The 25,570-nt window shown below is 36.5% G+C and overlaps 1 protein-coding gene across 6 annotated transcripts in view; it reads right to left on the reverse strand.

The window, feature by feature from the left end:
- Positions 1-25,570, reverse strand: part of LOC140158248 (ectonucleoside triphosphate diphosphohydrolase 8-like) — a 67,863-nt gene that overhangs the window by 16,766 nt on the left and 25,527 nt on the right. For 5 of the 6 annotated variants that reach the window (XM_072181364.1, XM_072181380.1, XM_072181389.1 and 2 more), the window contains one exon: positions 5,919-6,097. In XM_072181364.1, the coding sequence (XP_072037465.1) occupies positions 5,919-6,097 (179 nt within the window). Of the gene's footprint in view, positions 1-5,918; positions 6,098-10,039; positions 10,225-25,570 lie in introns of those variants that run through there. The other variant, XM_072181393.1, reaches the window with a different exon arrangement.

A 25,570-nucleotide genomic window follows, 5' to 3' on the forward strand; every position in this document is an offset into this window, starting at 1 on the left:
ACAGATTCATTATAATAAGACTTAATCAATGCTGTCAGCACTTGTCCTATAATATCACATTATATAGGACACTTACTGAACCAGATAGTGATATTTACTACCCATGTATTTCATGTAATTTTTATGTTATACATTTCTGTGTGTCTTAACCCTTGACTTTAACAAGATATTACAACTATGCTGTTTATACAGGAGGGTCTGTGATTGTCAGCTCACTGTCAGCTCCCTAGAAATTTCAAAATAAATGTTCTATGTATACTGTACATATCAATTTGTTATCAGTGTGAAGCTATGAGTTTCTTCTCCATCATACCAAAATGCTAAATATTATATCACAATAAGTGTTGGAAATAAAGGACCATTCAATATTTATGACGGGGGAATGGGATATTGAATTTTAAAGTAAAAAATTGTTGTCCCCCTCACGTCTGCTCAAAATTTGTTCCCCTTGTTTTCCCAATTTTCTCCATTTAAAACTTTACATACCCCTCATGGTTCAAATAAAATATTCAGATTCCCCCCTCAAGATGCCCAAAAAGTTTTAAGAGTCCCCATCAAAAAGGTCAAAAAAGGCAACTACTGAACAGTCCACACTATGCCAAAATAAACCTCAGCGGACCTTCTGATTTGAGAATTCTCATTACACACACTGTAATACATTTAAAAAAATTAAACAATAACAATGTTTTTTTTTGTCAAAAAAAACCTACAAATATTAATATTTCATGGGGATTTTGCCTGCATGGGAAATAATTATTCTTACAACCAGCAAGTTTCAAGTCATGCGCGTATTTTGGGGGGGTGCTTTGGGGTGCTATCCTCCGGGTAAAAGCAGAAATGACCAAAAGAAGGGCGGCGGAAGAAGAAGGGCGACAAAAAGAATTAGTAAAGAAAAAAGGCGGAAAAATTTTGATAAGTATAGAAAATTTTGAAAAAATTGTACTATACATTAAAATGTGTTGCTTATAGGGTGCAAGCGCTTTTTTTTTTTTACTCTTCACTTTTTCAAACGACCGAAAAAAAAAAGTGGGTCAACCTTTTCGGGCTGTTGTTGAAGGGGCGGCAAAATTGAATTTCCTTCAGCCCCCCGGGGTAGGAGCGGCCGCGGTACGCCACTGCAAGCCTACATAATAAATGTAATATTTAAAAAAATATAAAATGGAATGGGTGACAACCAACCCCTGCTCCTCAGACATACTCCACCTGGATATATAGAGTGGTATTATATTTTTGTTGTTGGTTAAAATGAATGCAATAGGATGAAATGACAATAACATATTGATAGCTTTTGGTCACATGTATTATCTCTTTACTTTATTCCACCAGAAAAAATTGGTGTGTACCTGGCCGATTTGCAATTGTTTACTATTTTAGCTAAAAAAGGTATATACTGAGTTAAAAAGAAAATTCACAGGGTAGGACTCTTCTCAATTTATTAGCAGATAGACCTGGCCAGCCAGGTAAGAGAAGACTAGGGTGGGAGCACTCCCCATGGGCATTCTATCCCTGCTCCCCACCCCACCTGATACGCTACTGGTTCTTTCATTAAGAAGATAATAGTGTTAAATGGTAAAACGTCATAGCAAGTTCATTACTAGTGATATGCATGCGGTTTATAACGAGTGGTTCACTAATAAACGTTGAAGGTCTTTAATCTTGACCATTTCATACTGTCATAAGGTTGAATACCCTTGGCTAAGCAAGTAAACGCTTGATCTATAGCTAATTTAATTACATTGTACATCAATTAGATGATGACATCAATTAGGGTGCATATGAGTAGGGTTGCATCACTTCAGCTTTTTAGATGTAGTAGTCGACACCAAATACTTGCAACTAAGAGTACTAGTTTGTGGCGGTAACCAAGTACCTAAAATGCATGATTTTAGGTATGGTATTAAGAATGGATAGTGCAGGGTGTCTCAGAATGATCTACACCGGGAACAGTGGTGGCACCAGAAATTTTGTTTTTTTACTGGGGGGGGGGGGGCAAGAGTTCTTACCAGGGCATTTTCCCCCCATGCCCGCCTCGTGACAAATGTTCATATTATAGAGGTTACAGAATTTTGCGTAGAAATGCTGAATTCAAACAACCTATTTTGATAAATTAATAACATTTCAACATAAAGTTATTTGTAAAAAGGTTTGTTGTGTTCTGTTCTGACTTTCTATAAATTGTCAATATCTATTGATTATTTATGATATTACAAAACAATGGTAATATATGGAATAAAGGATTTGTTATGCTGTCCTGCACTTACTTCCTCTAAATAGTTTTTCAACATAGTCATAAAGATCCTGTGTCGTATACTGGGGTACTCAAAAAGGTGGCTTAGTTACATTTTGATGTACAGTTTGGATTTCAAAACACTGTCTCTTGAATATTCCTTCACTTAGAAGATTCAATTAGGTCTTAAATTGAGGCTAATTTATTCTATATTACTCATGTTTTTAACCTGTTTTAAAATAATTTTTAATTATTTTCTTATGACGTTTGGCATGAAATGTGCCAAGGGTGGCTGAGGATTAGGGGGAGGAGGATTAGGGGGAGGGATTCGTATCGTAAATATGATCTAAAACCCCCATTAAAAATTTGAATCTAGTAAAAAAATGTCTAAATGAACTCCCTGACATCTAAACCAAGTAAATAAATACAGAAGGTCATTTAAAAGACTAATACTTGCTCAGAATGATTGTAAATGTGGAAAAAAGAGGTGGGGTTAAATCCCACCTACTTTGTGCTTGTTTTTGCCCGCACTCTCTCATTTTTGAACCGATTTCCATAAAAAAAGTGTCAAAATGCTCAGGAAGATGAACCACTTCAAATGAGACGTGTAGGTAAAATGTTTGAACCATTTCAGTTTTTTGCTATGTAACACAAAGGTACCCCAGGTTGTGACACAAGACCTAAAGTTATTTGTAAAAAGGTTTGTTGTGTTCTGTTCTGACTTTCTATAAATTGTCAATATCTATTGATTATTTATGATGTTACAAAACAATGGTAATATGGAATAAAGGATTTGTTATGCTGTCCTGCACTTGCTTCCTCTAAATAGTTTTAAAATATATAATATATATAGATATTAAAATAGATATTAAAATATCTAATGATTATTTATGATGTTATGAAACATTCCTTGTACGGATTTAAGGATTTGATATGCTTATGTGACCTAATATTATTTTCCTTTTGAAGATAATTATTGTGGTTTGTGAGTTTCATCATAAATAAAATGATAAACTTTAAGTTAATCAATTACAACCAAATTTAAATGATGCAAAACAAAATAATTATAGCTTAATTTAGCTGCAATTTATGCCCCCCTTCTAGCTTCTACGCTCATATTTTTATCACTGCTGCTTTCGTAATGTCATCTTGAAGCAACACCTTATAAACTATAAATAGCTGCAGCTACAACTATTGGTGACTCACTAATCAGGTAACCCTACTTCTCAGTGTTGGAAATAAGGTAAAGGTCTGAAAATCTGCAAATTTAAAATTGATATATAAGTTTAATTAAAGAAGTTAGTTCCCGAGAGTTTGAAGATTAAATGTCACAATGGTCCACATTCTGTGACCCATTCGGCTATTCCAGTTGAAATCCATACACCCTATGGAAGACATGACCTTAAACTCCCAAACAGGGAGTGTAAATTTCATATGGAGTTACCTGAATGAATGAATCCATTTAAAATCTACACCCCCTGTATAGGTCATGTCTTCCATAGGTGTGTATGGATTTCAAATGGAATGCCTACAAAACCTGGATCATGTTGCCAGACTTTCTTTTGAGATCAAGTTTTTTCTGTATTTTTGGAATGTGATATAATACTACTTAGCAAAACACAATTAATGAAGAAAAGGGGAGGATTATTTACATATTCTGAGGATCTGACATTCAAGCTTTTGCTCATATATCAGTCTCACTCCTTGGATCTGAAATGAAACTTTGTATTGGAGTATTTAGGGCAATTAAAGTTTATTCTTTTTGGTTTTACACAATAAATTTTCTTGAGCAGAAATTGAGAGAATACCAAACTGGACAACATTTTACAAGTTGGAACTTTTCCATGAAAAATTAGGGTTCTGTTTCAAATTCTGTCATGTTCCCATAATTCACCACAACTGCAATCTTTCACTCCAGTTCAGAGGGAGGTTCAAGAATAGCCAGTGAATAGCAAAGTTATGACAACACTCTGACAGAATAGACAGGTAGACACGCGACTACGAAGGCATTATTTCCGGGATTATTTCACCAGATTTGACATCTGACATTTATCTGAAGCTTCAACTTCATCTTTCTTAGCAATTTATAACAGTATAACAAATCACTTAATACTCAAGGAAAGATATTGTGATATCAGCTCAAGATTTGCACTACACTTTCAACTGTTTAAAGTAATATCGTAACATTTCGATCAAAAAATGAATTTTACTTTTTTTCTACAAAATGTTAGTTTTCACTATCATATAATGTGCAAAATGAGGTAAAACAAAAGACAGTTGTTATTTCATTACAGCGCCCATATTATGCATGTCAGTCATTTGATCATTAATGAGTTCAGTTCAATGTGTTTTCAACAACTCTTCCTATACGTTTGTACAGGAGCCAACCGTTGTTAAACCGTGATGAACCCACACTTTTACTGTAGCGTATACGCGAACGTGAGCGAGACTACGCGTTACGCGAGAGCGTAAAATTAAATCACGCCTGGAACCTTTGTGCGTATATGCCAGCTTACAAGTTGAATTCAGTAGTATTTTTCAGGTAGCGGCTAAACATTGCCGTTTTATTCTGTAGTTTTATTGCTGATATCAAAAGAGAAATCATTGAAGTTTTTGTAAGGCTGAGTGGCAATGATTAACTGACATTCCTCGTAAAATAATTGTGAATTATACGATATTTAGCTTCTTTTCGTTGTTGAAAGGATTCAATCATGTTTCATCGTTGTTCATCACCGTTTAACAACTTGCGTCCGGCGTGTCTGCGTGGTTTACTTCGCTCGGGCAGCTAACCATGCAGACGACGCGGCCGCATCGTTGTTAAACGGTGATGAACAACGGTGAAACATGATTGAATCCCTAAATGAACATCCAGTAGATACAAACATGCGACAAGACATTTCAGCCATAGTTTGAGTTTGATTGCATGAATTAAATTTTGTGTTCTGTGATTTTTATTACAAATATCATATTTTGTCACAAATATGCATCAACACTAGCTACTAACAAGATGACTTGTAGTTGGCATAAAAAGGATCACAGTACAAAAAAACTACCGTAAAAACTCGCTAGTTAGCATTTGTGCTTACTATCAAGCGCTTTTAAAAACATAAAATTATACCAAAGTCCGGCGCTTTACCAACTGAGCTTATGGGGGTGAGACACACATTTGCAGGTTTACTTGTTCATATATTACTGTGTGTATCAATGATTTGCTCAAAACCCTTTACAGTTTTGTTGATGGGGCTCTTCATGTTTGCATGTTTTAAAAGCGCTGGATAGTAAGCACATGTGCTAACTATTGAGTTTTTACGATAGCTAACAAACAAACAGGCAAACCTACCCAACTTTCCACACAGTCTTTGACATAAAACACGGACAAGATGGCAACTCCTATTAATAGTTCATTTGGGTTTTGATGACAGTGCATGCTCACTATGGTAAGGTATTAAATCATATGTACTGACTCAAAGAACTGGCTATCAAAAGCGGTGCATCGATCTGTACATTCACAAAGCAACTGTGATCAATGGTGTCATTCGGGGTGTCAGTACTTTAAGGAGGCCAAATGGACTAATGCAGACTTTTGAGAGCACATAGGATATCTAATATGAACAACAGCAGCCATTGGGCATATGTGGATTGTTTTACTGAAGGCATGCAAACAAACAAACAAACAAACAAGCAAACTTACCCCGCTTTCTACACAGTCTTTCACATAAAACACAGATAAGATTACAACTCCTAGTAGACTTATGAGAGCACATAGGCACCCTAATATGAACAGCACCAGCCATCGGGCACACTTGGGTTGACGTATGGAAGGCATGAGTGGCTTGTTGATTGGTACTGCTTCGTCTTGATCGTGATGATCTAAAAAATATAAAATGAAGCATATAAATAATTAAAACAGTTATACAATGTTGGGTGAGAGGATTATGTTACAAGTTCAAAACAGCTTGTTTAGTCCAAAAATAGAAAATAAAATTACCACATGAAATAGATGTAACAGATGAAATATAGTGCACTGACATGAGACATTGTTATTATTGATTCAGCAGATCGATACTTTAGAAATATAATCAATTTGGGTTTTTCTTTCTTGAAAACACTTAATTGCATAAAAACAAAAACTGGTCGACTGAAACACATCAATAAAAATATCAATCAAATCAATATAACAAAATGAAACTAGTCAAATGAAATGATTTAATATACAAGGAATGAATGGTCAAACAGCCATGGCAGGCACAGACTATCCCAATTATGAGAGAAAAATAGAGCAACATATCACTTTGGATCCCTCTCAGTATATTTGTTACTATGGAAAGTTTGATCTCACCATCTCCTATTACCACAGTCTTATGTTCTACTGATGATACCAAACTATGTGAACTTTGTGATTGGCATGACATGATAGTGCATAAAGGTGATTATCCAACACTAGAAAGCAGCCCAGGGCATTGGATGACATCAAGCACATCTCTGGAGTATGACAACAAGGGGATATGAAAGTAGATTTGTTTTCAAGCAAAATAAATCTACTTTTCACCCAAAAGAGTCGATTTTACATCAAACTCAATGCACTTATGGACAAAACTGGTGGGTTTTACACAGGAAAAATAAAAAAACAATAAAATGAAAAATATGGGTTGCCTTTATTTCCAGGGTTTGGTGGGGGAACCAGGGCAAGACTACATGGGAATAGCTAGAAACATTTTAGTCTGCCTTATGGGTGCATTACACCAAATCACTGTGCGAAAGGTGCAATGGTGATGAGTTCCGGTTAAAAGTATATGGCTACTGGAGACAATGTGGCATCCTTAGGGACCATGTTCTTCGTGAGGTTGGCATGTTCTGATTTAAAAGGGCATTTCGTGATCCACAGCATCATCTATTTTTATATCAATGGAAACCTCTGGCTACATAATGTTTATGTACAAAATATATCTTGCAGATTAATTCGTTTGGCAAAGATATCGTGAAATTTTAATTTCGTTCTGGTGCACCAGAACGAAATTACAACACATTGTCTATGGAGCAGTGCAATACACATAATCATGCATAACTCGCAAACGCAAAATCGGAATCAACTGAAATTTTGGGAATAAGCTTTTTTCGTGGATATCTACTGAAAAATGCCATAAAAAGAGGATGCTAGGATCAAGAAATACTCTAAATACTTTAAATGAAAGATGCTAACTAATTAATGACTAAAATAGATATGAAATTATACAAATCGATTTCACAAGAAAAGTAGGCCCTATCCGAATTACTGCCAACGGAATGTTTTAATGCTAGTTTTGGCATTGAAATAGCGGCGTCGCTTTTCAACATTTTTTAATAAAAAACTGAATCTGTAAAGTTAACCAAAATTGAAGCTTAAATTAAAATTCAGTTCTTAATTAATACAGGGATGACGTAAAAAAGTGAAAAATATTGTCACGTGGGGTAGCTTTGCTCCAAAGCCGACCTATTTTCCATCCAATTGAAAGAAAAAATGAAAAACCATGCCATATGCCCTCTGACACTATAGTAAAGACCCGCCGATTTTTAAACTTTTGATATCAAATTTGGTATCAATCTTCGAAGGAAAGTGTATAGAAAATTATATAAATTATTTTGCCATAAACTCATCAGACTCTGATTAAATGGGGATGGACCTAGTGGCGACTTTTTAATTAGGCTGTGTTTATTACAGGTTACAGCACAACCAAAAGACTACCAAAACTGCAGTTCAAATCATATCGATGTTCCTTTTGTACTACTAAAGTGTTGATCACCAGCACATCGATTAATGTGATGTGATCTGGGAAACCCTTTGTGTGGTGAAATGTTTCCATTTTTGAATTTTTAGACCAACTGAAATATGACTTTAGCTCTTTTTTAAAACTCTTTCTGTTTTGTTTCTAGGACCTCTAAATCAGAACATGAGCTAATAAGAATGAAAACATAATAGAAATATAGTTATTACTTAGCTTACCTTATTTTACTAAAAAAAAACCATGAATAGTACACCATGCTAATGGTTTTACTATATTGAATCACAAATACAGTCAACAGTTCAAAAGTTAAACTATATTTACATAAATCCAGAAAGTAAATATACACTTGTGATATTGAAAAACCTTTTGCCCGATATTTCATTGAAAAGAAAAATGACTGAGAAGGATTGATATATTTGTGCATGTTGCACTATTAAGGTTAGCAACTATTTTAAACCATTGCAATTTGGTAGTTTACAGCATCTTGTGAATGGTAGTGAGCTTTGGCAAACATTGCATTGATTCAATGCAATTTTTACCAAAGCTCACAAGATGCTTTGAACTATCAAATTGGTTCTTGAGTTATGTTGTAAAGAGGGCTGAATCAACAACACGTTTGTAAAACTTACATTACTCATTAACAACAATAAATCAAGCATGTTTTCAAAGTATATAATTTGTAGAATGAACTTTTGCAAAACATCAACGTATTATTTTTCAATAATATATTGATTTAGATGATGAAAATCGATTTTTTGGCTGCTTCGACCAACAATACTTCGTCTACCCTTAAACATTTTAGGCTTACCTGATTTTTCCCCAGGTATCTGCAGTCAAGACTCTGTCAACAATTGACAAATGGCTTTTTAGATGAGTCGTGCAGATAATAATTTGTATCATTTGAAACACGCCACAGATTTAATAGCCACGGGTCATGAATATCAGGCAATACATCAGTATTGCCTGATTCACATACTCTCAACTGCGATGAATTTAATGGACATTTTTACCTGTAGACTGAGTCTGCAGGGTTGGCAACCTTTTTAACTTGACTGACCAGAAAGACCATATTCGCTCTAATTAAAAGTCAGTCACTTTTAGGGAGTGCTCACAGCAATAAAATCAAAGCAAAAACTGGGGATTCACAAACATAAGCATATAATAAAATAGCTAGCAGAGCTGTTAAAGTTGGTATTAACCCAAACCCTTTTATATTAGGAGAAATTGCCTTTTTTATACAATTAGCCGTTAGTACCCAAAATATGTGCTCTTTCAACTGATGATGAATAATTTCTGGTTACTCTCACTTTTGTTCCATTTTCTGGACCTTTTGAGGGAAAAAAAGTCACATGCATGGTTCAAGACAGCTAGAGCAAATGATGGGAAAATTATGTGTGAACACAAAACATGGAACTGATGCCCCTGATTTGCATCAGCATGCTGAATTAAATGTTTCAAATTTCAACCATTATTTGTGAATGTTTCTAAAAGTTGGTCAAGTTTTTAAAAAATGAAAAAATGTTTCCTAGATCATTAAATCTAGTTTTTGAAAATCAATACGAAAAAAATTATACTGACAAAATAATTAGTTACGGTATGTTGTTCAAATATTTGTGGTAAAAATCATGTATTTTTATGATTTTCTCCAAAAGTGAGCATTTTTACATACATCTGACATCACAGTTGGATTTGTCAGCTTATTTCCATTCAAATATGTGTAATTTAATATAGTTTAGACCAACAATTAGCAGTAATGAGGCCAAAAATGTTTGCATAATTCTAAAATTCTCAAGCTGGAAAAAATATGGCCCCTGTCATCCAATACGCCTTAAGCCACAGAATTGGCCAGAATGAGATTGCTGCACAAGAAAGTGTAAACCCTCATTATCATGCAAGGAACATACAGTATAATGCTAACACCAGACACTACATACATGCCAGATTTGCAAAATCATTCATTCTGCAACATAATCCGAATGCACTATTGCAAATAATCCTACACAAACACCCCTGCTCCACGTACAATATGCAAAAAAAAAAATCAACTCACCAAAGTGAAATTGGTATATTCCAGTATACTTAAGTATGTCCACAAGAACGTATCAAGACACAATACATCCAGTTTAAGGGTTAGTTGAGTACATCTGAACTAGGCGTGACTATAGTCTGCGATTGCTAATAGCAGGGCATGGGTGTTTACAAAGTGTAGTAACTGCCATATCACTATCCCCATCTTATTATGAATGCCATTAGACATGAATCAATGCCCACATCAAAATTCTGCCTATTAATGTATAATAATGTAAGCAATACGCTCCACACCTTTAAAGGTGCACTTCTACATTCACTACTCAAAATATTTAAAGGATCACACTTACTTATTAAACAAAACCAGCAGTACTATTGTAAATAAGGTGAGTGTTATTCCATTCAATAATATTTAGGCAACTTAACACTTGCACTACTGAGTACTGAAGTCCCATGAAACCAAAAGACACTTTGGTCAGCACCATGAGAACAAACAAAAAAGAAAGAAGGAATTTCAGGATTGCCAAGATCCTTTAAATATTTGAGTAGTGTATATAGTAACTGTCAAAGTGCAAATTTTCACACTTTCCGCGCTCAATGCAGCTACTGTGAAATAAAAAATGCGCAAATATGTTAATTTATGTATAGGTCAAAATTGTCAAAGCGTCAAAAATTCTCCACATGAAATTGACCACTTTCACAGTATATGCTTAAGAACCTGAATGTCTTTTCTTTGTTTTTCCCTCTTTTCCAGGCAAGTGAATTTCAAGAGGATGACAAAAATTTACCCAAAATTTGAAAATTTCCTGAAAGCAATTTGTTTAATGCAAACATTCAACACACAAAACACATTTTCTAATTTAAAGGGCAAGGTCTTATGAGGGGCAGTCAATAAGTTCATAGAACAATTTCACTTTTGAACATGGTCACTGCATACCTTAATGCACCTGTTGCAATTTTCTTGAAACCTGTCAGTGGCGTAGTGTCATAGGGAACGGGGGCATGTGCCCCCAATTCGATTGCAAAATTTAGAAAATCCCATATCTTTATAGCAGCATGCATGTCATTAGTGGTGAAGTCATCAGGTCTTTTGGACCATGGATGATCTTCAGGTATACTCATTATATGCTTGAACTCGAAGAACCGTTTCACTGCTGTTAAAAATCACTTCATCACCATTCACAGCAACTATACAATGATAAAAATTGAGTTTTTAACTTTGTCTGGAACAAATTTCATGATGACCCTATGTTCACTTCTGGTGGTACCTGTGAATTCAAGGAAGTAGGCTTGTTCTGCAGGGTGTCCTGCCCAGTGGCGTAACTAGGGTCGGCAGCGCCAGGGCAAGAAACAAAATTAGGCGCCCTACCCCCCAGAATTTCAGTTAATTCTTGAAAGAATTGCGCGTGGAGCGCGCGAAATTTTGGACAAATAAGGCCTACCACTAATTAATTTTGGTTACTAGAAGTTGAATATCGGTCTTAAAATGTTCTTTCAATATTGATTTTGTGTTGAAATGCTTGGCGAAGCGAAAATTTTGACTTTCATCACTTGGAGCGGCGCAGAATCGATGCTGGCCCTGGCTGAATTGGTCAATTTGGCGCCCCCCTAACGGTAGCACCTGGGGCATGTTGCCCCCCTGCCCCCCCTAGTTACGCCACTGGTCCTGCCCGTATATGCAAAAATCAACTATTTTTGCAGTAATGTTGTGAAGGAACAAGCTTTCATGTGAGACCAAATCATTACCTTGACACAAAGTATAGGCCTAATACCTTGTTCTACAAACTTATTGACCGCCCCTCGTATTAGCGAAAAAGATTACATTAAGTATATCTGCATGTTTGAAAAACATGATGTTCAAATTTTATGCAAAAACAAATGATAGTTTTTAATTTTTGGTTGATTTTTTTAGTAAAAAGGATGTTTACATTGGGGTTTACACATAAGTCTATTGAGGAGTTGAGAATGGTTCACTGAGGGTGCTATTACATCAGTTTTCATTCACTTCTAATAAAAACAAAGCATTTTGTTTTTTCATCAAATTTGCACATTATGTGCTTCATAAGACCTTGTTCTCAACAAATAAATATCACATTCCTCAAAAAACAAAGGTGGAGAGAGAGGTAGCATCTTAACTTAGATCGATTTGGTAGTTCACAGCATCTTGCAAATGGTAGTCAGCTTTGGTAAAAATTGCATTGATTATAGCGAGCGTGTAGAAGAATTCAAATATCACAGATATACTTTTGAAGGTCGGAAGGTCCTGTGGTTCTTGAATTATGTTTTAAAGAGGGCTGAAACAACAACACATTTGTAAAACATACATAACTCATTAACAACAATAAATCAAGCATGTTTTCAAAGTATATGACTTATAGAATGAACTTTTGCAAAACATGAAAGTGTTATTTTTCATTAATACATTGATTTAAATAATGAAAATTGATTTTTTTTGCTGCCTTGACCAATCACAAACAGGTCAACTGCATGTGCTGCTTGGTGCACAAAATGGTTAACTGATAAGGGAAAAACCCAAAAGTTTGATGAAGCCCTATAAACGAAAGTCCTTTCGTTAGAAGGCTAACCCCCTCCCCCCTCCCTTCTGACGTAAGTGTCAAATATCTAAAATTCCAACCCGTATTCATAGGATACAGGGCCGTCGCTATGGTGGATGGGGTTGTGGAGGAGGTGCGACAATATACCTTTTTTGGCACAAAAAAATAGGACTTGCTGGATTTTCTAATAAAAAAGAATCAAAGTGCGGTACAGCTGCTTTACAAATTAACTTATAAGTTGTAGGTTGCGAGTACTGCACTCTCTATTGATTTGAAATCATTTTGAAGCAACAACTGTAAAATGTCAATATTGTACTTCAGAAAATACTAAAATTTTAAAATTATATATTAAATCCTTAAAAAAGATCAACTTTGACCGATGTTTTAACTACTTTTTTACAAACGTAATTGGACTTTTTGACCCTCTCTCCCTAACGAAAGGACTTTCGTTTATACGGCTTCATCGAACTTTTAGGTTGTTCCCTAAGGTTAAACATGATAAACAAAGGTGCAAAAGAACCTATTGTGTTCCAGGCAGCCTACATGCAGCCCATGTAGTTAGCGTTTCTGTGCTCCATGCAGTCAAGATAATGGTACTGTCATCACTTGCAGTCCTGTATATCCCTAGATCCACATCTACAAACATTCAATGACAAATTTGCTTATAAAAGCATGCTCACAGAAGTATAGAGGTGCATAGTTTAATCCTTTGGTGAACGTGAGAGAAAATTCTTTCATTCCTCAAGTTCACTGCCTTAAGGTCTCTCCTGAACACTGCTAATATTTGGACTTTCTTCTTTCTTAAAGCCCATGTTGAATACATGTATGTTATAGTAAACTAAAGGCCAAGTTCCTTAAAGGAGCAATAACACTTGCATAAAATATTTGGTCTAAGATCTATCAAATGATCAAGAAGTGTGATATATAGATAGGTCAACTTTATCATTCATTGAAAAACAACCTTATTATGCATGGGTTCTTTCCCTTCGAATTATACAATTACAAGAAGTAATATTATAAATTGATTTGACTGATAAATAATTCTATGGAATCCAAGTAATTTGTATTCTCCATGTTTCCTGCTCAACAAGACTTGTGGTTCTTGAGATATCAGTCAATGGGTGTGTGGGGGTGCGTTTGTAAATGCCTCCAAATGAGGACCTACATATGGATACACACCATAAAACGAGGACACTCCTCCAAGCGAGGACGTCCTCGGTTTGAAACTATGACCAGGATGACGTAAATGATGCAAATATGCATATAAGATAGCATATAACCTACAATTATCAAAAGCCCTGCTTTTATCAGACGATCTTTGAGAGAAATTAAACATTGAAAATGTTGGATGGGGATATTGTTTCCTGACCATGTTTTAATGTTTGTTTGAATGCTGTAATGCCGACTCCGCTGTGACAGTGTTGTTGTTCAACTTTTCACCACTTATTTTTTGTGGGGCAAGCAGTTCACAAAGAAATGGTAAATGTCTACCGGTACTTTTAAAAAGTCCTTCCAATAAAATCCTGGCTATGTGCCTGCGGTAGCATCAAATTTTGGCACCAACAATTTTGTAAAAAAAATCCATCAGGAAATGGGGAGGGAAAGTGAATTTCAGGGAGACAAAAATCATAAAATGTAACTATATAAGTAGGCATTCTTACTTTGTGGAGAGAAAGCACAATTTCTCAACCCCCAGTGCTACACTCCAAATACTGCAAATGTAATGACATGCTCACAAATTAGGTCTCCCGTCTTATTTTCTACAAATTTCTACAAAAGTTGTTGAGGATCCACCGCCACCGCCACCGCCACCGCCACCGCCACCGCCACCGCCACCGCCACCGCCACCGCCACCGCCACCGCCACCGCCACCGCCACCACCACCACCACCACCACCACCACCACCACCACCACCACCACCACCACCACCACCACCACCACCACCACCACCACCACCACCACCACCACCACCACCCACCACCACCACCACCACCACCACCACCACCACCACCACCACCACCACCACCACCAACAACAACAACAACAACAACAACAACAACAATAATAACACTTAATATAGCGCTTTTCCAGAACCTGATCAAAGCACTTTACACAACAACAACAACAATAATAATAACACTTAATATAGCGCTTTTCCAGAACCCCGGGCACTACCAACCCTAGTTACGTCACTGTCAGCCATAGATAAGCCAGTGGAGGGAGTCAAGAAGCTCGGGTGACGAGTGGCTGTGAGGGACTTGGAATACAATGCGAACAGCTTTGTTCTGTAAGCGCTGGAGACGAGCAATATCTGTAGACCTGCAACCAGATAGAAGAGCATTAGCATAGTCTAATTTGGAGAGAACAAGTGCTAGCATTGCATTGCTACAAGTATCTTGATCGATATAACGACAAATTCTGGATATATTCCAGAAGAAGAAATTCAAAGATTTACACAAGGAGGTTATGTGAGATGACATGTTCATTGCTGTACTTTTGTTATAAACAATATGTCACTTTTATTTCTGACAATTTATGATATCAAATAAGATGCCTTTAACTTTTTGCATCAGCTATACCGATAAAGATCAGTTGCTCACCTCTACAGTGAGTGACCTACATCAAGCAATGTTTTCATGTTAAATTTTATGACAGGTCTTTAGATCTTCATTATGGCTTTAGGCTCATATAGGTACAATACTAATTCTCATTGCTGTGTGCAGTATGTTAACATTATTTAAGAAATAAAGGGTAATGCATTATCCTTTACACCCAAATAATGTGTCCGAGGCAGTAAAAACGTAAATAATTTTAACAAATCACAGTGCGCGATTTTGAATAATGGGTCGTAAGAGTAATAGAATTACATGTAAAGGATAATGCTGCACCCTTTATTTCTATTCTATTACCAAAGAGAAAATATCATTTTTTGGCACAAATATTTTAAGTTGTTTACTTCAAGGTGGAGCGCGTATGCGTAACTGTAAGTGACAGCGCGTATCACAGAAATATTGCACGCGTAACCAAGGGTAATACTGTGCGTAGAATGTGTTACAGCACTTGACCCATTATTGCAGAATTATGGGCTCTCATGTGACGTGTTTTAACAAATCACAGTGTGCAATTTTGAATAATGGGTCATAAGAGTAATAGAATTCACGATAATGTGTCTGAAACACAAAAAATACAGCACTGATGAAGCTGCCTGATAATTCAAATATCTACTCCCGAATCCAGAAATATACATCACTGATTTTTTGGAATTAAAAAATATTATCCAGTTTTGTCAAGTGAAACATATAGCTAAATTCTAAGCTTTGCGTTAGTTTTAATGAAAGTCAAATTTTAATATTTGGTTAGTTTTTGGAAATACAGGTTAAAAACATGCATTTTAGACCATTTGACAATCAAGTACAAAGACTGGTACAAAGACTAATTTCAAGTTATGCATTCTAATGTGAAAATAAATTTTCTAATCTTTTTTATAACCAATCATTTTGTAAATACAATTGTAAGAAAACATACAAAATCACATCTTTTTTGCCCATTTCCCTCAACTTGCAAAAAACCCTTCAAATTTAACAGTTATTGCAAAAGGATTACGATTTAGCTATGTTTTATTTAACAAAATAAGATAATTACCCTAAGACAGAGAAATTGAAAAACACTCGGACGCAAAATTTGCATGCATGTTGGCAATCAGACACGACAACCATTTATTGACTTTTGTTTAGGACCCGCACCAAGTACCTACACTCTCAGCCGTACTATAGCAAAATATATAATAGGAGATTCTCTAATCGAGCGAACAATACCCAACCCAAGACTCTAGCGATACAACGACCAAAGGCGCAGAGAAATCTCGTTTTGGATAAACCAACACGTGATCCAAACTTGCATTCGGTAGCCGCCACCCGAAGCTCAAATTCTGAGCGTTGACCCGAACCCTTGGATCATTAAATCAAATATAATGGCTGGAAACTCAACAATAAATTACGGTACTGGTGCATACAGGTCAGACGCTCCCGAGTGGAACAATTCTCGAGACTCTCAACAGGTGATCGACCTGAAGTTACAAAGGATAAAGTATTAATGTTAGCATTCTATGACATGTAGGCCTACATATATCATAATAAATAAATACAGAAAAGATAATTCAAAACCCAGCATTATTTTCTTTTGCTTACTGTGTGAAGTCTTTGACCTTATAAAAGACTAATTTACTGTTTTTGATGACACCTGTGCCTGCATGTAACAATACGATTGTCAATTCCTGTACATATTAAGAAATATATAGTTTTGACGACTTACTTTCCCTCTTGAACTATCATCCTAAAAAGGTTGATACAGAACAATTATATAAAAAATTATGTAGCAACATATTGAACACATGATCTAATTAAACAGTGTACATTGTATCTTTGAAGAACTGAGAAAGGGAAATTAATTGCAAGTCACATGTAATTTTAATGATCAAGGCGTCAACTCTTTATTCCTCCTCCTTATCTACAGGGACCATAATTCTTGATTTTTCTTTTTAAACTTACAGACACTTAAATGCTTTAATTAGCTATTTAACACACTACCATGTAGTAGATAAAATATATCTGTATTAATACAGGTCGTTATCTCATTACTGTCACACATAATTATATTTTACTTCCTTCTCACATGTCCACACAGGGAGTGGTGGGTGGGAAGATTTTTGTTGTTGTCGTGTCCAATACAAAACCAACAGTGAATAAATCACCACCTAATCACGCTTGAAACCCGCTGAAAATTCCATTAGTTCCCGGGTTAGAGCCAAACAATACAAATTTATCTGCATGACAATGATTGACCTCTGACCCAGTAAACAATAACATGGATTCGCCCATTTCTCACAAGGGTAAATTGAGTTTAACTTGTTGCACTGTGTTAAACTTTATTATTTTGTTGATTCCAGAAAATTAGTGCTGTACATTGTATTGTTTTATAATTGGGAGTTTTTGCAAGAGTCCAAATGCAAGATGTGGTACATCCAAAGGCTGTCTTGTGCATTTATTGTATTGATATTGTTATTTATTTAACAGAATGCCTTTGCAATCTGTAACTTCTGAATTTGTATCTTCCTTAGGATTTTGGACCACTCTCTATTTCTTGACCGATTTCCACGAATGAGGTCTTATATCCGAGCTGAAAGATGCAACTATTAGCTGTTGGTTTTAATAATGACATATCAGTCTTTGTTTAGGATATAGTTATACACAGCGCACTGAATGGTCTATTGTTCTATTGTGTCCGATTTGAGCGCTGACATATTGGAAAATGTTGCCAATCAATATTCATGAGAGTGTACATTCAACATCCAATTTTCAAAATTGGGTGACTTGGGCTTGGCAGGTGTACAATACATCTGACTGGGCGTTTTAAATACGTAACGCATAAAGGCATTGACATCATCGAATGGCTGCCTATAATAGTGCTGTTAGTCTTAGGCCTATGTGGGGGGGGGGGGGCTGTGTTTAGTTTCTATAATAATTATTATAAGGCCTACATTTATTTGTCATTCCTTTCTTTTCCTTTCTCTGTACTTATTCTTTCCTTGCTAAAGTATCACTCCCTCTTCTTATCTCCCTTCCCTTCCCATCCCCTCATACTTTTTGTCCCTCTTTCTCTCTTCCTCCAGCCCCCCTCTCATTCTTCATGTCCCCTCCTCCACCTCTTCCTCCCTCATCCCCTCCCAAGACCTCTCACAAAAGAGCTTCCCCCCTTCAGTACGCCACTGTTTATGACATTCTCCTTCTTAAAATAAAATAAAAATCAATTTGTGAAACAACTTTTATATAGGCCTATACCGGTATACTTATTATATGTTACATGTATACGTAGCTATTAGCATTATACAGTACTAGACATGCAGACATGGCAGCCTTGGTGTGTAATCATTCAGCAAGTGCATTCAATTTATTTAAATGAAGCACCTACAGTCAGTGGGGTGACAACGAACTGCATCAGCGGCTAATGTGTGCCTTTTGTGCTTACGGCTACTCAATCACACCCTTGGGTGGTATGACAACAAAAGGTACTTTTCGTTATAGTAAGCGCTTTCACACGACTTTCGTTTGATCACTTATTGACAGTAGTCTGCTAGGTAAAGCATTAATACACTGTCGGGTCAGCTTACTGATTTAATGGTGGAAGCCCTTTGTCCCAAACAAAAGGTACCTTTCGATGAATAGCTTGTCAGATTTCAAATCGGCACAAGTGTACAATGCGTTACATAATCTATTGCCTCTCCATTCTTAATAGCTCCATGGTTATACAGAGGTGAAAATAACTGGTACCTTCATTCTTTTGCTGTCTATATTGTGTTTTTGTTCAACCCATACTCCCTTGAATTACATGCTCCACAATGTCATAGTCCCACAGGCAGAGAGGTTTTATTCAGGTACAAGTATTCAAACCAATGATTTAAGATGCACTTATGTTTGGTTCCTGTAGGGCCTATGGTGTATAGTTAACCTGGGTGTAACTTTAAACTTTGTTATATTGTTACAAAAGGTAAAAGCAGCAAACAGGTTGAGTGACTTAGTTGATAGAAGTCCTGTCCACTTGGAGGGCTATTTGCTTGAGCACCGCATTTCTCGAGCAGCTTCGAGCACATACTCGGGGAAATCTGCCGTCTGAACGCTTTCGAGGATTCCAGTCCTCGAGTTTTCCCCTAAATTCATCCCCAAGAAATTTAGGGGATTTCACAAGTTCCCAGAGTGGTACTCGAGCTCTACTACTGTGTGAACGCTACATTTTGCGATTCTCCTGTTGCGATTTTGCGAGTTTGACCTGTGCATGGAGTTCCATTGCTCTACATGTATGGTAGGCTACATTAAATATTGCAATTGTCGCTCATTCTGTCTCTTCTTTCTCAACAACTCTCTTCTCCCAATCATATGTCGAAAACTCAACGGTATCGGTGACAAATCTGAAACATCATCACCACTTTCCATGATGAATTTAAGTCAGGGGTGTGAGAGGTCACAGACCGAAAAACAGGAAAATTACTAAAAAAAATACTGAAAAACAGCGTAAAATTGGGATAAAAACGCCAAATATGGGCTGAAAATAAAGGAAAATGCATAAAATTTGCCAGCCAAAAACGAGGAAATCAGCTGAAAAGAGGAACTCTCATACCCCTGTTAAGTACAAACAAAACAAGAGCAACTTGCTCTTCGCAGATCGTGACATCGCAATCGGTGCCATGATCGATGTTGGTAGGCCTAATGGTTTGTTGCATTCTGCCAAGTTCAATTTCGTGCGATACTGCAGAGGTCACATTCAGCTTTCAGTTGTAATTCTCGAACTGATGTCATCAGGCATTGCGAAACTCGAGGATTTACAGGCCACGACGGAGTCGCAATGACATACACTCACACTCGGGGATTGTCTTAGGGATCGCAATCCTCGAGCACGCCGATCCTCAAGGATCCTATGACCGTCTGAACATGGCTCCTGTGCAATTCAGTCAGGGGTTTGATACTTGACAAAAGCTACATTTTGGTTACTTTTCAAGTTTGTTGATAGTGAATATGTTTTTTGTATTAACTTATAATTTAACATGGATGCACACAGAATCAGTTCCAAACTAGTACAATAGACTAGAAATACCTTAAAATTGCATTTGGACATAAATTCCTTTTGGTGGTTAGTACTACACACAGCCATGGTTGCTCTATACTATTGCTCTATACATTTACAAAAATGAAGCAAAAAATGTGGACGCAAATGTCCTCGGTCTGATGATTGAAAACTCAAGCACACAGTCCGCACTTGGAAAATTGTGTGCATGGTCAGTGGCGTAGCGTGGGTCATCGTATTGGGGGGGGGGCACCGAACATTATTGGGGCCCATCGGGCTGATTGGGGGGGCACAAGACGTTTTTTTTGCAATATTTTCCTATGGGATTTTCGAAATTTTGCAATCAATTTTTTTTGGGGGGGGCACGAGCCCCAGTGCCCCTATGACGCTTCATACCACGCGTGCATGGTCCTTATTGACTGTAAACACATTGATGTGTGTGTGTGTGTACAGTTTGTGTGCCTGTGTTTCTACAGCATGTGTGCAGTTAGCTTAAGGATATCAAATGCAAGATACCTTCTAAAAATGTCTCCTGATTTTGGACCATTTTGACGGTGCATAATCTAAAAGGTTGAAAATCAAAAATAATTGTCAGCCATCAGTGGCGTAAATAAGGGGCAAGGGGGGCAACATGCCCAGGTGCTACCACTAGGGGGGCACCAAATCGGCCTCACTTAAAAAATGCCATTCCCCATACGCGATAGATCCCGGGGATGGGGATAAATCCCCAATATTTTGCCAGATGGTCCATACAACCATCCCCCAATGTTGACGGCTGTATGTGGGTTTCTGACCAAAGTAAACTCATATTTCGCCATTATAGGCCCAAAAGTGCAAATTTGTGCGCGTGTCGTGCAAATTTATTCCACTTTTGCACCATATTTCAACAGTTTAGCTTCAAAATGGCAAAAATGTTCACGCGCTTTGCACACATTTATACCATAAACTTATTCTGTCGCTAAAAGGTACTGGATTCACTATACTTATTTCCAACCCCACATCCCCCAATGTCAAAAAGAAATCTACGCCACTGCCATTCCCACACCCCCGTGTCTAAGATATTCTCGGGTGGGGGTAGGGATGCCAATTTTGTTTCTTGCCCCGGGCGCTCAACCCTAGTTAGTCACTGTCAGCCATAGATAATGATAAACTTTGCATCACTTGCTGTGCCCTAAATATATGATATTCGGTACCAAAGCAATCATAGTATTGCTTGACAGGTGTACAGGATAACTTTGCAAAAATTGGATAGTATTACACTCTTAGAAAAAAGGTTCCAAAAGGTTCTTTATTTGTCCTCTCAAGAGAACCCTTGATGGTTCTTAAAAGGAACCATAAGAGGATCTTTGGTCTCTCTGAGGAACCTTTTGGTTCTCTAAACATGCTAAAGAGGGTACAGAACCTGTGGTTCCCTAATTTTTCAGGATTTGAATTCTTTTATATCATAAATAAAAGTGATGAAGAAATAAGGCAGCCTAGGCTTACCCTTTACCACTGCACTATAAATAAAAGTGATGAAGAAATAAGGCAGCCTAGGCTTACCCTTAACCACTGCACTATCTAAGTTCAAAGCTTGATACTCTGGTAATCTCATTATAGTCTGTACAACCATAGATACTTAGTATCTATGGTACAACCAATCCTGGGATCATTCACTTGAATGGATAGGGTGTTTTGATATTGAGCTAGGAGGATGTATAATTTTTAATGCATTTGTCCTATTTTTGCCTATACTGAAATTTATCAGTTGCTAAGAACTCTGTCATGTGTCTTTGGAAGATAAAATTATAGAAACTGTATTGCATTTTTGATGTAGGCCTAAAAATACAGTCATTATTTTGGTTATTTTGTTTGCTTTTAGCCTTGTCTTGACACTTATTACAAAGGTATTTCTTTTACTTTCAATTAGGCTAAGAAATTGAAAAAATTTGAAAAAATAATGCTTTAAAGGTCATAGCCAAAACATGTAGGCCAAAAAGGTGTGAATTGGGATATTTCTCTACTGTGTATCACTTTATTCATGTTTTTAGAATAGTTTAGAGGAAATTGTTTGATAAAAGTTTTTCAGCATGCCAAATAACCTTTTGCAACTTTCCCAAATTAGGGGCGATCAGATGAAGATGATCAATTCTATGTGGATATACTGATTCTTATTGCAGTATTGTAAAAAACACACTCTCCACCCAGGCCTATTATTTTAGTATTAACCCTTATGCACCAAATGTAAGCCCACCTGATTGCATATACTGCATGCTCCCTCAACTTGTCAAGGCTCTGACAGATCCTTAACCTACAAAGAACCCAGAAAACAACAAACGTCTAAGTGTTCTTATGCACCTATCAATTGTAAACTCAGCCCCCAGGTACCCTGAGAACTATTATACCTCGATGGGGACTCAATTTTGAAAATTGACATAATCCTCTAGGCCCTGCTGACTTCCACACAGGGTAGGGCATCTTCAAATAACAATTCCTCCGACCATGTCCCAGCCTACTTGCGCCAATACCCAATTGAAGTTCACTGAGTACCGTCTGGGGGGAAGTACTGGCCTCTCAAGTATTATTGTATACAAAATTTTGTTTTGCCCAACCCCGCCCCTAAACCAGTTCCAATCTACCAGTATAATACCAATAAACAAGAAAACTAAATGCATTCATGCATATGTACAGTATATTTCCAACTGTCCCTTATGTTCTTGCAACAATTCAAGTAGGCCTGTATACGTATAAAAGAATATAACAGGTAAAATGTAAGTAATCACGACACATCTAACAAAGAAGAATATTCAGTTACAGAAAAAACATGGTTCTTTGCAATGGTAGCCAATGTCAATTCCCCTTCCCCTGGATGGGTCTATTCAAGGTCACTACATATGGGTTATTCCAGTCAAAATCCACACACCTCTTATGGAAGACATGACCTTAATCTACAATGCAGGGGTGTAGATTTCAAATGGAGTTTCCATATTCAAGAACCACATTTGAAATGCACACTCCGTATGAGGATGATTAACATGATTAAGGTCATGTCTTCCACAGGGGGTGTGTGGATTTCAACCAGAATAGCCCAATATAACTTGTTCCCACAAACCCCAGAATATGTGACAGACTTACTTTTGTGGCAACGACCTTTAATGATTGTATAAAGGGTTATTTTTCGATTTTACTGTTCTGAAGCATATTAATATAGTTAAATTATTTGTGGGGTTTTAAATGTAAGGTTGCCTGTTTAATTAAACTCTTGAAAATCCCATGTTATTAATTTGTAGGTATTCTTCTAATTAATATCCCTTTCCCAATTTTTCTTCTATTTTGTTGTTGTTGTTCTATTTTATCCTAAAAATAACATTTTCAATCCATCACTTGAAAACCACATTTAACCCCTAGCTGCGGAAATAATGGTTTGGTCCGGTTCTCATTGGCATGTTTATGATAAAATTAGCAGAAAAATGTAGCTCAGCAAAATTTCTCTTCCAAGCTAATTGGGAATATAATTAAATATCATTTCAAATCTTGTAGCTTTTCAAATAAAATTATAAGGAAAGTGGCGAGCTATGTTTCAATTATTAGTAGTACCTAATACAGGGTGTCCCAGAAAAAATTACCGGGCAAATGAATTGGGACGTAAGTCGAGAAATAGACATCAGAATCCAAAAATCTAAATATCAGCGTGTAGCCCATCATCTTATTCTGCATCTTACATGCTAATTTTGCTGGAATCGGTTGACTGATCATGAAGAAAGGTGTGATTACATAACGCATGCATCAATTCACTTCATTCCAAGTTTGAAAGAAAGATCATTCAACACAATGCGCACTAGTGGTTAAATGTCAATGGGCTTCATATTTTGTTCTGTGAAATCCTTCTTTTTAAACAATCTGTTTCTTGCAAAACATTTAATTAGGTTTTATTCAAATTAAAAAACCTGCATGATATTGAAAATGAAAGCTTGCATGTAAAATGATTGCTCGGTACTTGTAAATATATTTTTCTTTAATGTTGATATAAATGTTGCATAAAGAATTATTGTATAAAGACTTCCAGCTGGCTTAAAAAAATTCTCACACACATAATGTTTTTGGAATATTTCCAAGAATTTGTAATGCAAAGTATATATCTTTTAAAACTTCTACATTAATGTTGCATGGTATCAAAAATCACATGCAAAGCTGTAAGAACTTGATCATTGTCATTCTTGGCTCAAATGTTCTATGGAAAGTTAAAATATAACATATTTGCACAACATAAAGAATTAAAGTTGGAAAGCTTCCAATTGCAGAAATCAAAGTTTTCTCATACAAACTCTTATTCACCTTCAGTAAAAGCATGAATGACATAACACCGTCTGATTATAAAATATATAATGTGGACTAAATTTAATGAGATACACAAACTTTAGGAAGCGGTGAGCGACTATGAGAAAAGTGCCTGTTGATGAAACTTGGAATGAACTGCATTGATGCACCGTGCACGCATTATGTAATCGTTCATTTCTTCACAACCAATCAACCGAATCAAATATAATTTTCGTATGTGATGCACAACAAAATCAGCTATATGCTACATTTTAAATTATGTCTATTACTCAACTTATGTTCAATTGCATTCGCTCGGTAATTTTTTCTGGGACACCCTGTATAGGTCTGAAAGATTCATTTCACAAATATGGTTATATTGTCAAAACATTAAAAAAGCACAGCATTTTAATTACAATTGTGTAATATGGCAAATAGTTTCTAATTTGAAACATATATAAATGGACAAGAATTGCACACATTTAAAAGTATGTAGACATTTTAGTCTGGATCAAGTTTATAAAATTTAACCTGTCACAGAATTTCCCTGCATGATTCCTGGAATCCATCTCATAGGAATAGATGTACATTTTGCAGGTTTCAGCTCATTTTCATATTCTTGGCTATGCTATTTTGATATGATATTTATAATATCCCTTAGTAGTGTAGTAGGTTCACTGGGGATATGACTTCAGATAGGTTACCTGGGTTTTATATAATGAATATTCTTACCTTTAGTAAGATATTAAGGAGCTCCCTCTGTATAGGTTTACAGGAGTGGTGACTTTATCTATTTAGGTCCTATATTAAATATTCTTGTTTATTTCTCTATTTTATTAGCCCCCCAAATAAGGTTTGTCAGTGGCGTGCGCAAAGGGGGGGCAGGGGCCATTTCCCCCACTTTTGTTGGTCATTCGGGCTTCGGGGAAAAGCGTTAAAAATGTCAAAATTTGCTTCTAATCAGACTCCATTCGGGGGAACTGAACAACCTGGCCCCCCACTTTCAATGTGCTGCGCACGCCACCAGAGGATGATTTAAGCACTTCCCAACACGCCACTGTGTTGACTTGCGGTAAGCACAGCTGTGT

The sequence above is a fragment of the Amphiura filiformis genome, chromosome 1, assembly GCF_039555335.1.
Source record: "Amphiura filiformis chromosome 1, Afil_fr2py, whole genome shotgun sequence".
NCBI classification, from domain to species: domain Eukaryota; kingdom Metazoa; phylum Echinodermata; class Ophiuroidea; order Amphilepidida; family Amphiuridae; genus Amphiura; species Amphiura filiformis.